Source organism: Sphaerodactylus townsendi, linkage group LG12, assembly GCF_021028975.2.
Source record: "Sphaerodactylus townsendi isolate TG3544 linkage group LG12, MPM_Stown_v2.3, whole genome shotgun sequence".
Classification (NCBI taxonomy): domain Eukaryota; kingdom Metazoa; phylum Chordata; class Lepidosauria; order Squamata; family Sphaerodactylidae; genus Sphaerodactylus; species Sphaerodactylus townsendi.
Genome location: NC_059436.1, coordinates 9,277,980 through 9,292,008, shown reverse-complemented (window position 1 = coordinate 9,292,008; position 14,029 = coordinate 9,277,980). Strand labels below are relative to the sequence as shown.

General features: G+C 46.3%; 1 protein-coding gene across 5 annotated transcripts in view; it reads right to left on the bottom strand.

Annotated features, from left to right (window-relative positions):
• The window catches only part of FEZ1 (fasciculation and elongation protein zeta 1), a 54,510-nt gene extending 40,481 nt beyond the window's left edge, over window positions 1–14,029 (bottom strand). For 2 of the 5 annotated variants that reach the window (XR_007245903.1, XM_048512666.1), the window contains exons 1-2: window positions 13,657–14,020; window positions 5,373–5,714 (exon numbers count right to left, since the gene is read on the bottom strand). Coding sequence is in view for 4 of the 5 variants with exons in the window: in XM_048512666.1 (XP_048368623.1) it covers window positions 5,373–5,683 (311 nt within the window). In the remaining variant the exon portion in view is untranslated. Of the gene's footprint in view, window positions 1–5,372; window positions 5,715–13,072; window positions 13,199–13,656 lie in introns of those variants that run through there. The other 3 variants (XM_048512667.1, XM_048512664.1, XM_048512665.1) reach the window with 3 other exon arrangements.

Here is a 14,029-nt window from a genome sequence, read left to right as displayed (position 1 = left end):
CCTCAGCCAGGCCTACTTGACAGAATTGTTGTGAGGAGAAAATGGAAAGTAAAAATAATGCCAAGCCTATTAATTTTGTATTCTCTTTGAAAATTATTGCAAGAAAATTACTGAAGGTGACTCCTGATAAAATGTGCAGAAAATTTTAGGAAATTTAACTGAGTAATAAAATACCTTATGTTTCACCAAAGGTTGTCAAGCAATAGGTGGTGCCTGGAGATCTCTCACTGTTACAACAGATTTCCAGGAGGCCCAGATCAGTTCACCTGGCCACTTTGGAAGGTGGACTCTGTGGTATTATACCCCATTGAAGGCTCTCCCCAAACCCTGCCCTCCAGCATGGTGTAGTGGTTAAGAGCAGGTAGACTTTAATCTGGAGAATCCGGTTTGATCCCCCACTTCTGCACATGAGCAGTGGATTCTTATCTGCTGAACCAGATGTGTTTCCACACTCCTACATTCCTGCTGGGTGGCCTTGGACTAGTCACAGTTCTTTGGAACTCTCTCAGCTCCACCTACCTCACAAGGTGTCTGTTATGGGGAGAGGAAGGGAAAGGAGCTTGTAAGCCAACTTGAGTCTCCTTACAGGAGGGAACGGTGAGGTATTAATCCAAACTCTTCTTCTTCTCAGGCTCCATCCCAAAGTCTCTAGGACTTTCCCCTCCCACAGCTGGCAACCCTAGTTGCCAATCTCCAGCTCATAGGTGTCAAACTCACAGCCCTCCAGATGTTCATGAACTACAATTCCCATCAGACCTTGCCACAGAGGTGGGATCCAACCAGTTCTCACCACTTCTCTAGAAGTGGTTACTAATTCTTTCTGAGTGCCGAGAAAGGGTTACTAAAGCAACCTCCCTGCCCAATAGGGACTGCAGGTGCGTGTGTGTGGCGGTGCCACTGTTTGAATCCCACCACCATCGGAACCTGTTATTAAAATTTTTGGATCCCACCACTGCCTTGCCAGTGTAGCCAATGCTCATGTTGAGAGGGACTGACGGGAATTGTAGTTCATGAATATCTGGAGGGCCATGAATTTGACACCCCTGCTTCAGCTGGAGGTTGCGGTTCTCCTTAAATGACTACTGATCTCCACAGATCAGTTCCACTGGAGAAAATGGCTATATTAGAAGGTAAAGTCTATGGCATCATGCCCTGCAGAAGCCACTCCCTTCCCCAAACCCCACCTTCCCCTGACTCCACCCCAAAAATCTCCCAGTATTTTCCAACCCAGAGCTAGCACCCTATTTGCACTATTGGCCTTGGCTTTCTTTTCATCTCCTGTGACTGGTGTAGCCCTTTTATTTCTCCTTGTTACTAGGAAAAAATGGAAGACAGGAGATGCTACAGTGGGCTCTGTGGAGGAAGGACAGGATAAAAATATGACAGCTAGATTGATTTGAGATTATACCTATAGTGAATGAAGATGACAAGGTATTATGTATAATACGGAGTTCTACTGCATACCCTTCCCCGTGTCTCTACAATAGCAAACACAGTCTCTATTCAGACAATAGAAAACACAGAAAAACACACATTTCTGGGGCCAAGCCAAGAAAAAAAAATTAATGACAGCAGCTGCAGAGGACCAAACAGGGAAGCAACAGATTCAACAGCAAGAAGAACAAAGATAAAGTGAAAAATCTGGTGGCTGTAGTATAATACAAAGAGAAATTATGCTTCTGCCCATGAAAGAGATGCTGAATTTATTTGGGCTACCGATAGTGAAGAAACCTTCATCTAATCATTACTGCCAGGGCTGGCCTGCTGCTTGAAATTCCCGGAAATATTATGCACACATAGTACTACTACATCATGATTCAATAAATCATACTGGTGGTTAAAAAAAACAACCTGATCATCTGTACTGAGTTACCTAACCCAGCTTTAATAGACACTGGGACACGTCTGCTTGACAGCTGCCTGTTCCCAATCAAGCTCTACAGTTTATATTTCAACTGTTCTTCGACTCCCCCTATCCTTGGAGTTTTTGGTAAATAGAAAACAGATGCAGAGGGTTTTTTTTGTGATGCTAAACCCACCCCTGAGATATCTAATTTGGTACCAGTCTCACTGTTTTCTAGCTACCAGTCAAAATAATGTCATACATGTGCATTTAATGGATTATGGTTCCACTTTGGCTAATCCTGCAGTGCTACTTATGGTTGGGTTTTTTAAAAAATGGTTTGATGGTTATTGGTTTTATTTGATTAGTTCTCATGGTCTGAATCGACATTTTTTTTTGTCAGCCACCTTGAAAGGTAGCATACAGCTTTCTTCAACAAAAGAAACAAAACCAATATTGTTATTTGCTTTGTGCATAGGCAGCCTTTCTGGCTGGTACTCAGGACAGATTACAGAATAAAAAAACAGTGCAGACAGACCCTAAAACAACTAACAATAGGGCTAGGATTACAGAATTAGAGAACAACACAAACCATCTATTTTAGGTCAGGTATACAGTAGATTAGGGATCCCCAAAGTGGGGATCCCCAAAGTGGGGATCCCTTGGGCAGGGGCGGAGCAAGGGGGAACTGCGCCCGGGGCACGTGCGTGCCCTGCGCCTCTGCCACACCCCAGAATGCCCCCCGCTGCAGCATTGCCCGGGGCGCCGCGCCCCATCCCTACCCTGTTGGTGCTACGCCACTGCGAACATCAAGGGGGGCAGTGAGGATTTTTGGCTCAGTAGGGGGATGGCAGAAAATTTGGGGGTAGTAGGGGGGGTTGCACAGGAATTCCTCAGCCAGCTGATGAGAAAAAGGTATTATCCTTCCATCCTGCTAACTGGTGAGTTTCGCTTGACATGGGGAGACTAGAATGTGAAACTGGGGCTTAAGGAAATATGTCCATACAAAAAAATTTTCTGGTGATGCACATTTGCTCCCATTGCGCAGCAGATACTTTGTGCATAATTGGTCAGGAGAGAGAGGTACTAGCCCACTGCCATGACTCATTTCAGGTTACAGCAAGGCCCAATGGTGAGTCACAGCTGAAGAAAAGAAAGTTTAGATTGCAATCTCAAGCACATTTATGAGGACTGGTTTCTATTTAAGCATGCTAAGAATCACTCTTTTGGGATATATGAAGTCTATCACTATTTAATGAAACCTACTGCAATTGGACTATCACATAATAATGGCACAGATGATTCCCTACACTAATCATATAAGCATCACAAGTGTCAGGTGAATAACATGTCCGTATGATTTCACCCTGTTTCTCTCCACTGCTGGGGGGCAGGGGAGGCACAGCTATTATTTGTCTGAATCTCTTATCACCCCAATGCATTTCACATTCACTCCAGCACTGGGGCCTTTGCATATATTTCTTTAAAATGTTTCTGTATTGTTCTCCCCACAGAAAATTCCCAAGGCACATTTGAACAATGAAACATAACAAGAACATAAAACACTAAAAACCAGGAACCATAAACAGCAATGTACAAATTGATCTTTTAAAAAAATCGCTGTAATATATTTAAGAAATGATCAGTAAATGTAGGTCATTCCGGGAAGTTACCAAAACACCATCACCACAAAACAAAACCACTCATCTCACCCAAGACAAGCAGGCCCACGTGCACACAGAAAGCCCAGTGCATGCCCCAGGTAAAAAGAGATGTGAGTTGCAAGTTCTGTGATTAGGATCACCCACGATTTCTTAAATGTACAATTGTCAGCACCAGGTAACCTTGGAAGACTGGGGAAAGGTCAATCGGTGGGAGTAAGTTTAACCATTTCATTCCGTGCTTCTTCCAAAGCTGCAATTTTTTCTGCATGGAGGGAAAAATTGCAGGTACAAGCACTGAGGCTAGTTGAGGAGGATGAGTCATAGTATCAGCCTCTGGAATCCAGCTGCTTATGCACTATTACAGCTTTGCTGTAGGCCAATGTGCTGAACCAACCACAGGAATACAGACTCCCTCCCACGCCTGTCAACATGAATCAGACCATATCCTTGCAGCATTCATGTATCCCAGTTTGGGCTTTTCCTGGGGTCTCTTGATCACCATTGTAGCTGACATTTTTGCTTCACTTAATAAATTTTCTTGCTGGGCAAAAGCAAAGCTCTGAGAAATGTTTTAATTGCGTTTATTTGGAAACCCTGCAAAACTAGTAGTGGAAGAGCATCAATGAAAAGGAGGAGTCATAGCTCAGTAGTGAAACACACGGCTTGCAGCAGAGGCTCACAGATCTCATCTCAAGGGCTTCCAGCTAGAAAGCACTTCAGGAAGCAGAGCTGAAAAATGGCTGTGTGGTTTGGTCCTAAGATTACCTGTATCACCTACAGCCTGATCCTTCTACCTGAGTGCCAGGGACCAAGACTGAGATCTTCTGATGCTCTACCACTGACTCAAAGCACGCCACTGCTCTTCCTTCATTATATCCTCACAACAAGAACCTTTCACAGATCCTGGTCTGAAATTCCAACCACTACACCATGTTGGCTTGCTCATTCCTGCTCTAAATAGATGCATATATTGGGGTGCTGTGTGGTTTCCGGGCTGCATAGCCATGTTCTAGTAGCATTTTCTCCTGATGTTTCGCCTGCATCTGTGGCTGGCATCTTCAGAGGATCCTGCTACAGATACAGGTGAAATGTCAGGAGAAAATGCTACTAGAACACGGCCATACAGCCCAGAAGCCACACAACACCCCAGTGATTCTGGCCGTGAAAGCCTTTGACAAGATGCATATATTGTCTGCACATACAATAATAATTAGGCACCTTCAAGGTGCAACTGACTCATGGTGACCCCAGTATCCCCTCATGGCATTTTCAAGAAAAGAGGAGGTTTGCCATTGCCTTCCACTGCATAGCAGACCAAGTCTTTTTTGGTGATCTTCTACCCAACTAGGGCCTTTCCCCACTTACCTTAAGCCCCGTGCTACTCTCCTCAAGTAGCGCGGGGTCCCCGGCACTCCCCACGACAGAGGCAGCGACAGCGCAGCCGCCCCTGTCGCGCCCCCTCAGCGCGCAGCATCCCTGGCGCTCTTGTAAACGGCGCCTTTTGATGACCCTGCGCAGAGCGCGGGGTCGTGGGGACGGCCAGGCGCGTGCCAGGGATGCTGCGTGCTAAGAGCAGCACACGGCATGGGGGGATCGTGGAGAGTGGGGAAACGCCCCTGGTTACTCTGCCCAAACCAGATTAGCTTCCATGTTCAGACAAACTCCAGCTAGTCTGGGCTATTTACGCTACTATCTGTACAAGGACAGGAGCATGAAATGTTCCAGTTTTATCATACTTGTCTTGATAATAGCTAAATGGATGCATGTCCACGAATGAGCGATAAGCCAGTGACACATTTAATTAACCCACCAAATTCCTTTAACATGTTTCTTTCAGCATAATGGAGCATCTCTAATCTACTCACTCCTCATCCTGGAGATTTTCTTCCTCCTCTTGTATCTGGAGGTGGTTTTTCACAGGGGCCAGATTCTCCGTTTTGGCATTGTAATTCCGAAAGCAGACATTGAGCTTCTCATCAAACTCATTGACCAAGTCTTCCATGGACTTGAAGCTGATGATTTCAGAGGAGAAGTTCTCAAGCTCAGAAAGGGAAGGGTCTTCCAAGTGCCGAGGGGAAGATCCATAATAACAGTGGGTTTTCTCATCCCTGTCATCGATGTAGCAGGGTCTTAAGTCCTCAAACTCTTCATCCAGGCTTACCAGAGGGGCTTCCATCTTGGGCTGGCTAAGGACACAGTGATGACTTCTGGGATACAAAAAAAAGGATAATTAAAAGAAAGTTAAAAGAAAGCAGTGGTCCAGGTGCCCACTGGGGCTGATAGGACAGCAAGGTCCTACACCGCAAATGTGCAAAAAATAAATAGTGACCACAAACGACAGAGGGTGCCCACATGCATCCTACAACAGCTAAGCAAGAATTGCTTCATTCTTATTTTCAAATGAGAATGGGGTTATTCATATGCAGATGTATCCAATGTCAATCCACTGGCTGGCTTTTAAAACATGCAGTTGATTAAGACTTCTTTACTGCGGTGATAGTGCTTGATTTGATGTTAACATGTTTCAAAAATTTTAATAAAAAGGAGCGAATCACATCACTCACAGAGAAAGCAGGAACTCTGCATGTTTTCTTTTTATTATACAGATATACATCCCAGCAAGAAAGTACCAACTTCGGAAGGGTTGCCAACGCCTAGTTGGGGCTGGGGTTCTTCTGGAATTACTATTAAGCTCCAGACAACAGAAATCAGTTCTGCCAGAGAAAATGGCACCTTCAGAGGATGGGCTGTACGTCATTAGAACCACACCGAGCTCTTCCCCTCCCCAAACTCTGTCCTTGCCAGGTTCTGCTTCTGGAATTGGCAAGCATAACATGATAGCAGCAACTTCCTGTATTTAAACACTGACTTTCCCAATCACATTGAAAGAAGAAGAAGGAGGAGGAGGAGGAGGAGGAGGAGTTTGGATTTATATCCCCCCCTTTCTCTCCTGCAGGAGACTCAAAGGGGCTTACAATCTCATTTCCCTTCCCCCCTCACAACAAACACCCTGTGAGGTAGGTGGGGCTGAGAGAGTTCCGAGAAGCTGTGACTAGCCCAAGGTCACCCAGCTGGCATGTGTGGGAGTGTACAGGCTAATCTGAATTCCCCAGATAAGCCTCCACAGCTCAGGCGGCAGAGTGGGGAATCAAACCCGGTTCCTCCAGATTAGATACACGAGCTCTTAACCTCCTACACCACAGTAAGAGCAAGAACAGAGCAGGAGTAATAAGTGTAGATGCCGCACCCCACCAGCAGTGTATTTCCCCACAACACTGGCTGAGAGAAGGGGGAGAAGTTTATTTATTTATTACATTTATACCCTGCCATATCTCTACAACTCAAGGCGGCTTGCAGTAAAAACAATCAAATAAATACAGTAAATACTATAAATATAAACATTTAAACCGCATAAATACATAAATAAGTTCTAGGACACAGCGTGCAGCCACTTTGGGAAAAGGGTATTTGGGAGCCAGATCTCACCACTGCAACGGATGCCAGGGAAATCTGCATTTTCCCAGCTGCGGTCTGAATACTGGGAAAACGTAATACTTCCCCCAGCAAATGGAAAGGCATTTGGATCCTGTGCAACAGCTGCACAGTAATTGCTACTGAAACAACAGCACTGTCTAGAAAGGCTCTTCCACCAGAGACGGCTCAGCCTGCTTCCTGACTTTCAGCTTTAATTTGTTACATTTATCATTTCCAGCCTGACCCAGCGAAAGTTCTAAAGTGTGCTGTTAACTGCTTTTGGATATTAAAACGGAGTGAGTTCATTACCGCAACCCCACAGGGCGCAAAGCCAAAACCTTGTAGCCCACACGCCTCATCCATTCTAAAAGGAAACTGCCTATTTGCCGGCTGTTTCCATCCAGTCCAGTTGCCGCTATTTGACACCAGAAATCATTTGACTGTTGATCTGTAGACTGTGACAACTAGTACAACCCTCCAGCACAAAGCAACAAACTGCTGCTATAGTTTTATATCTGCAACTTCTTCCTGAGGGCCAGCCTAATTTTTTTTGTCAATGGTGGTATGTATAAACTTTCTAGGTGGTCTTCCATTCAGATCTGGAGCTGGACCTTGGATATACTTAGGGAATAAGATGCTTTTATGACATGCTCTAGCCTTTGCTACATGCAAGCAAACACATTATAGTGAAAGGATTCATTGCGAGCATGCTTGGTTGAATATAACTTTCACAACACAGGGTGAAAATTGCAAATGTCAACAGCTGTAGTTAGGGTTCTCAAACTCCAAGTAGTGGCTGGAGGCTGTTGGAATCATAATTGATCTCAAGACTAAAGAGATCAGTTGGAGAAAATGGCTGCTTTGAGAAGAAGAAGAAGAAGAAGAAGAAGAAGAAGAAGAAGAAGAAGAAGAAGAAGAAGAAGAAGAAGAAGAAGAAGAAGAAGAAGAAGAAGAAGAAGAAGAAGAAGAAGAAGAAGAAGAAGAAGAAGGAGGAGGAGGAGGAGGAGGAGGAGGAGGAGGAGGAGGAGGAGGAGTTTGCTCGCGGTGGCTAACAAGCTCTTTTCTCTTCCTCTCCCCACAACACAGATGCCTTGTGAGGTAGGTGGGGCTGAGAGAGTTCTGAAGAACTGTGACTAACCCAAGGTCACCCAGCAGGAATGCAGAGGAGTGGGAAAACAAATCTAGTATTGTCAAAGGCTTTCACGGCCATTAGGATCACTTAGGTGTTAGGATAGAGAGTCAGAAGGAAGTATTTTTCTCCAGACGTTTCACCTGTATCTGTGGCTGGCATCTTCAGAGGATCCTGCCACAGATTCAGGCGAAACGTCAGGAGAAAATGCTACTAGAACACGGCCATACAGCCCGGAAACCACACAACACCCAAAAACAAACCTTGTTCACCAGATAAGCCTCTGCCACTCAGGTGGAGGAGTGGGGAATCAAATCTGGTTCTCCAAATTAGAATCCACCTGCTCTTAACCACTATACCACGCTGGTAGACTCTAATACATTATACCTGCTGAGGTCCTTACCCTCTGCAAACCCCACCCTTCCCCCAGATTCCAATATCTCCATGAATTTCCCAATCCAGAGCTGGTAACCCTAGACTAGTTCTTGCATTTCATGGCCTTTCGGTCCCATTTTTAGTTTCCTTTGTTACACTTCCTCTCTCACTCGCTTTGCCTGTGTGAGAGAGAGACAGAGCAAAATGCTTGCCAACTGGAGAACACTGTGAACATCTAACAAAGTAAACACTAACCAGCAAAAACTTACAGTATGACAAAGCAGTCTTTAAAGTGCCATGAGGCCTGTGTTGCTGCAATAGTGAAATTAATTGAAGGGTTCAGTGATTTCAAAAGATTCCTCAGCGCAGTTCAGCCAAGTCCAGCACATCCTAATCGATATTCATCCCTGCTGTTCCAAGTCCAACCCCTCCACGCTCTTCCAACAATACCTGCACTTCACTCTGAACTCTGCAGCATCACCGTTTGTTATTCCACACCTTAACTCTTGCACATAGCTGCTGGCAACTAAAAACCTTTGTTCACCTCTGTAGCATGGAGACCTGAAAACATGTCGGCTGTATAAGAAGGCTGCCTCCCCCCTACACACACACTCACACACACACACACTCACACAAACACACACACACACACACACACACACACACACAATTCCCTTTGGCTGCTGACCTTTCAGACATTTGATTTTTAATTTCATCTCTCTACATCTTGAATTCCCCTAAAAGGAGCAGGAATGACCTCCGTTCCCAAGGGGACATGGGACTTCTGGGCAGAGAGCAGACGGAGCTCCAAAGCACTGCTTCAGTTCACGTGCAGACTCACATTCCCTCCGGCCAAACACAATGTGACAGAAGCAGCTGAATGTGCAATGGGGAGGGGAGGATGAGAAACTGGAAATATTTCTTTCAAGTGCCACCACTCTCTCCATGCATTTCACTTTGGCAGGATCCTACCCAACGGCAGCCTCTTCCCCACACACAAGCCTTCTTTTCCTTTACATTTTGCAGTGAACAAAACTATCCAGTGGTGGGATCCAAAAATTTTAGTAACAAGTTCCCATGGTGGTGGGATTCAAACTGTGGCGTAAAGCCAATGGGGCTGGGCTGGGCACGACGGGGGCGTGGCCGGGCATTCCAGGGGCGGGGAATTCCTGGGCGGGGCTGTGGCAAGGACGCAGCTGCTGTGCCAGTCCTTGGGCGGGAAACGAATGCACGCAGGTGCAGGCTGCCATGCATGCCAGTGCACCTCCTGCTAGACTGCTTCAAGTTCTGCGCGCTACTGCTGAGACGAGGGGCGTAACTAAGGCAAAAATCACGTGGCAAAATCACCAATTAGTTACCTCCTCTCAGCACACACAAATAATTAGTAACCTACTCTTGGGAACCTGTGAGAACCTGCTGGATCCCACCTCTGAAACTATCTCTGTCCACTGTATCTGAGGTACTGTTCATGTTTTTGTTCAGAAATCCCTCTAGATTCGTTGCTATCCTCCCTAAGGACAGAATTTAGTCACCTCATAAACTTCACAGAAACCAACAGTCAACACCTAGCTCCTAGCACAATTCCTTATCACCAGGCAGTCCTCTAATCCATATGCATAAGAATTGCCAGCCTCCAGATGGAAGACTTTAGGTCTTCCAGTATTATAAATGATCTCCAGGCTTCTGAGTTCAGTTCACCTGAGAGAAATGGCAGCTTTGGAGGGCGGACTCTATGGCTTTATACCTGCTGACATATGGCTTTATACACTGCTGAGCCCTGCGGGGATAGGGCGGGATTGACATCGAAAAGTAATAAATAAATAATTCCCTCTGCCCTCCAAACCAGGTCTTCCCAGGATGCTAGCCTCTAAATATCCAGGAATTTCCCCAGTTGGAGTTGGGAACAGAGGCTTTTTTTACTACCTGATGGAACCCAGACAACCTCCTATGATTTAGGGGAGATATTTGTTTTAAACTATAAATGTTACCAGGTATTTGGACAGCCCAATCCACATGGGGGGGGGGGACATGCATAGGGAGCAGTAGAGGGCCACAACAATGTGTTTGCCCCCTCCATCAGCACAAAGGGTAACCCCACCACTGGAGGGGGCAAAGATGCCCTTCAGCTCCAGACTGCCATGGAGGTCCAGGCTGCCTTGGAGCAGTGCTGAGCGTCTGCTCAGATGCATGGCGGGCGGGTGGGCCTGGGCCTTTCCAGGGGCGGGTGGGCCTGGGCCTTTCCAGACATCAGTTGGCTTCCAGCAGTGTTGCAGCCCAGGAATGATGGCCCCCAGACCTGCAGTCTGTCTGGCCTATGGAGCGATTCAGGTAGTGGAAGGGTTTTCTGTTTCCCCTCCCTTCTGTACCTCCCAAAGTTCCCTGGGAGGTGGCACGTGCTGCCTTTGGAGCAACACCTCTGGCCACAGCAGCACTTCCTCCCTCCCCACTGGATTGCACTGTAAAGGCAGTAAGTGTGAAGGCTTTGGAGGTTTTGTGGTGAGCAAGTTGGTTGTGGTGATCACTGAGGCAGGACTGTTTTATAAGCAACACAGAAGATTTGTTTATTTACAGTTTGGTTTCAAATAACAGATCAACAGCACAGGTTTTCAGATAGTCAGAGAGGAAGCCTGGCTCAGAAACATACATTTAAACTAGTTATGGATTCAGAGAGTTGCTTACATTTTCTTTAATGCTTGCAAACCCAAACAGGCTTTTACCAAATAGCCACTAAGCTAGACTAGCCACACACCCAAGATTCCACCCAAACCAGCCTACCCTTTCCCAACAGTCAGACTAAATGGTACAAGGGCTCATTACCACTGCTGGCATTCCCCAGCCAAACCTGCTCTGGTGTGAAAAGTCACACCAGAAGTGCTCTCACGTTTCCTGGGAAAAGTGAGCACACATGCGGGGCAAGAGGAAGGGCGTTGTGATAAGAAGTCTTGTCCCAACTTCTCTTGGCACGCTGCAAACAGGAAGTGCATCAGGTCAGGATTTTTTGCCCCAACAACCTCCTTTCTCGGTGCACCGCAAACAGGAAGTGCGTTGGGGCAAGATTTCTTGCCTGAATGAACTTCCTGTCCCACCATGTGCCAGAGCGCTGTTGGGTAATTAACTAAGGTCTGTTCATTGTCAGAGACAGGCCTGACAATTGGGTACTTTATTCTCTCATAGAGCTAAGAGCCTTATTCCAGGCAGAACTACCCCTCTAACTGTCTGTTCTTTTGCTGAGGCAGACTCAGACGACCACTGCACTCTCCCTGAGGCAGACCTGAACTAACTCCTGCTGTGCTTCTCTCCAAAATGCCATCCCTAACCTGAAAGGTGATTGGATGCTGGAGCTGAACTTCCATAGGCAGGTGCCGAGTGCCCACCCTTCCTCCAACCTGTAGCCTACATGCCAATATGTCATAATCACAAAACCAGTATTCTGCGTAGTGCTTGTAACAGGGAAAATAGTTCAGATCACTGGAGTGAGCAAGCTAGACACAACAACTTAATCCCAGTCCCGTACTGTCAAAAGTGCCCTGGGGAGGTAGCAAAGATGTCCTGGGCCTGGAAGGGAATCCCTTGATCATCCTAAACATGACAACCAGACACTCATCTGCCCCCTCATTACCAACTTGTTTTTATGGTAGCCAATTACCAGGCGAGGCTGGAGTTCTCTCAGGAATTACAACTGATTTCCACACTACAGAGATCTATTCCTCTTTTGAAATCCTTTCCCAGATTCCCCACTCCAATGCCACCATTTCCCCATGCATGAGTTGGCAACCCTTGTCCTTCTGCAAAATGGACACACTGAACTATCTTCTTAAGGAAAAATGTGACCAGATGCAAAGTCATTCTCTTCCAACCAATTCATTGCTACCCTGTGCAAAGCTGAAAGGAAAAGCTGAGGGAAATGACAGCCAATTGTTTTACTTCTTTCCACTGCCAGGATTCTATGGAGCGTGCCACTTTGCCATTTAACAGATCAGGAACTAAGAAACAGGCCTAGGCTTTTCAATTCCAATATATAAACTGTGCCCCCTCTCTCCCCAAAAACCAATTCCCATGCATAAATGCTTATTGTAACTTATAAATAAGAGGTGTCAGAGCCAAAAACCTTGCCCTAAGGTGAAAACCTTGCATTTTCACATCCCCAGACAAGCTGACTTTGCTTTAGATACTGCTCCGCTTGCAGTATCTAAAGGCATCCCCCAGGAGTTACAAACACTTCATAGTAATTCTGTTAGGACAGCAGTAAACAGGAGGTCACCTTGTTCTGACACCCAAGTAATGCACAAAAGAGATGAGTCCTTCCCTTATATTGACCTCACAAAGATAATAGAAGCCAACACCCTTCTGCACCAACGCACTACCTTGCTTTTCCCCCATGGCAAATAACTTTATCTGCACAACAAAGCAGCAATTGTGTCCACATACAATCTCCTGCCTGTATACCAAGCAAAGTTGCAGCTGAAAGAGCATCAACTGTCTTCTTCCAGAGGCATAAAATACTGCTGCTTTTTTCTCAAGGCTCACAGCTCATAATTTCCCACACACTAATATCACCACACACTGGAAGCACACAAACATCCATACCGTCGGACTTCCTGCACACCTCACACCATCCTTGTGAACATTCCCTCCACACAGCTTGCTGTCCTCATGAACGAAGCGTTCGTTGTCCCCGAGCCAACCACAATCCACTCCTCGTACAATTCTCTTTGTCTCACACAGATCCACTCAAAACACCCCTCCCATCCTGTTCATATGATCCCAATTGACCTTTTCTGCATGGTGCACACAATACCCACCTGTATACACTATTTGACCATCACACAGCCAGGCTGTTGTACACAAAAGCAAAAAATATCTATTCTGTCTTCCAGACATGCAATTTACAAACAGAGAGAGAGAGAGAGAGCCCCCAATTCCATTTTCTCTCAAGCCCAATATATACAAGCCACCGTACATGGACATATATGCCCCCTGCCCTTTCTTAGCCAACAGCACTGTAGCAAGCCAAAATTACTCCATCCAAGACAGAGGAACAATTTCCAACGTTCGCTCAGTGTTCAGCCTGGCCTTTCCCAACAAACAATGGGAAAGGATTGCTTAGAAATCCTTGCAGATAAGCATTCTCCAGCATCCCCCCCTTCCCCTTTACACCCAGAAATACACACCTGAGTGTGGCAGCAACTCAGCTCAACATCCCATTCGGCAGGCCCAGAGGATGGAAAGATGAAAAAAAGAAAACACAAAACACAAATGTGTTCTGGGAACCAGCCAGCAGCTAGCTCTGCCTGCCTGCCTGTCTGTCTGTGCAGGAACCGTGCGCTTCCCAGGCACTGAGCTGCTTTCCCTCTCTGCAGAGAGCTTCGACAAGCTGCGGGCCCAGCCTTCCTCATCAATATGCATTAGCTCCACTGATACCAACACAGTGGCTTCAGACCCAGATGCCAGGTCTCCCTGAAAGGCAGAGACCCTCCCATGGGGAAAAAAGACCCCTAACTTGAGGACCACAGAGGGGCAACCAGCTTGGAGAAAGAAGGATTT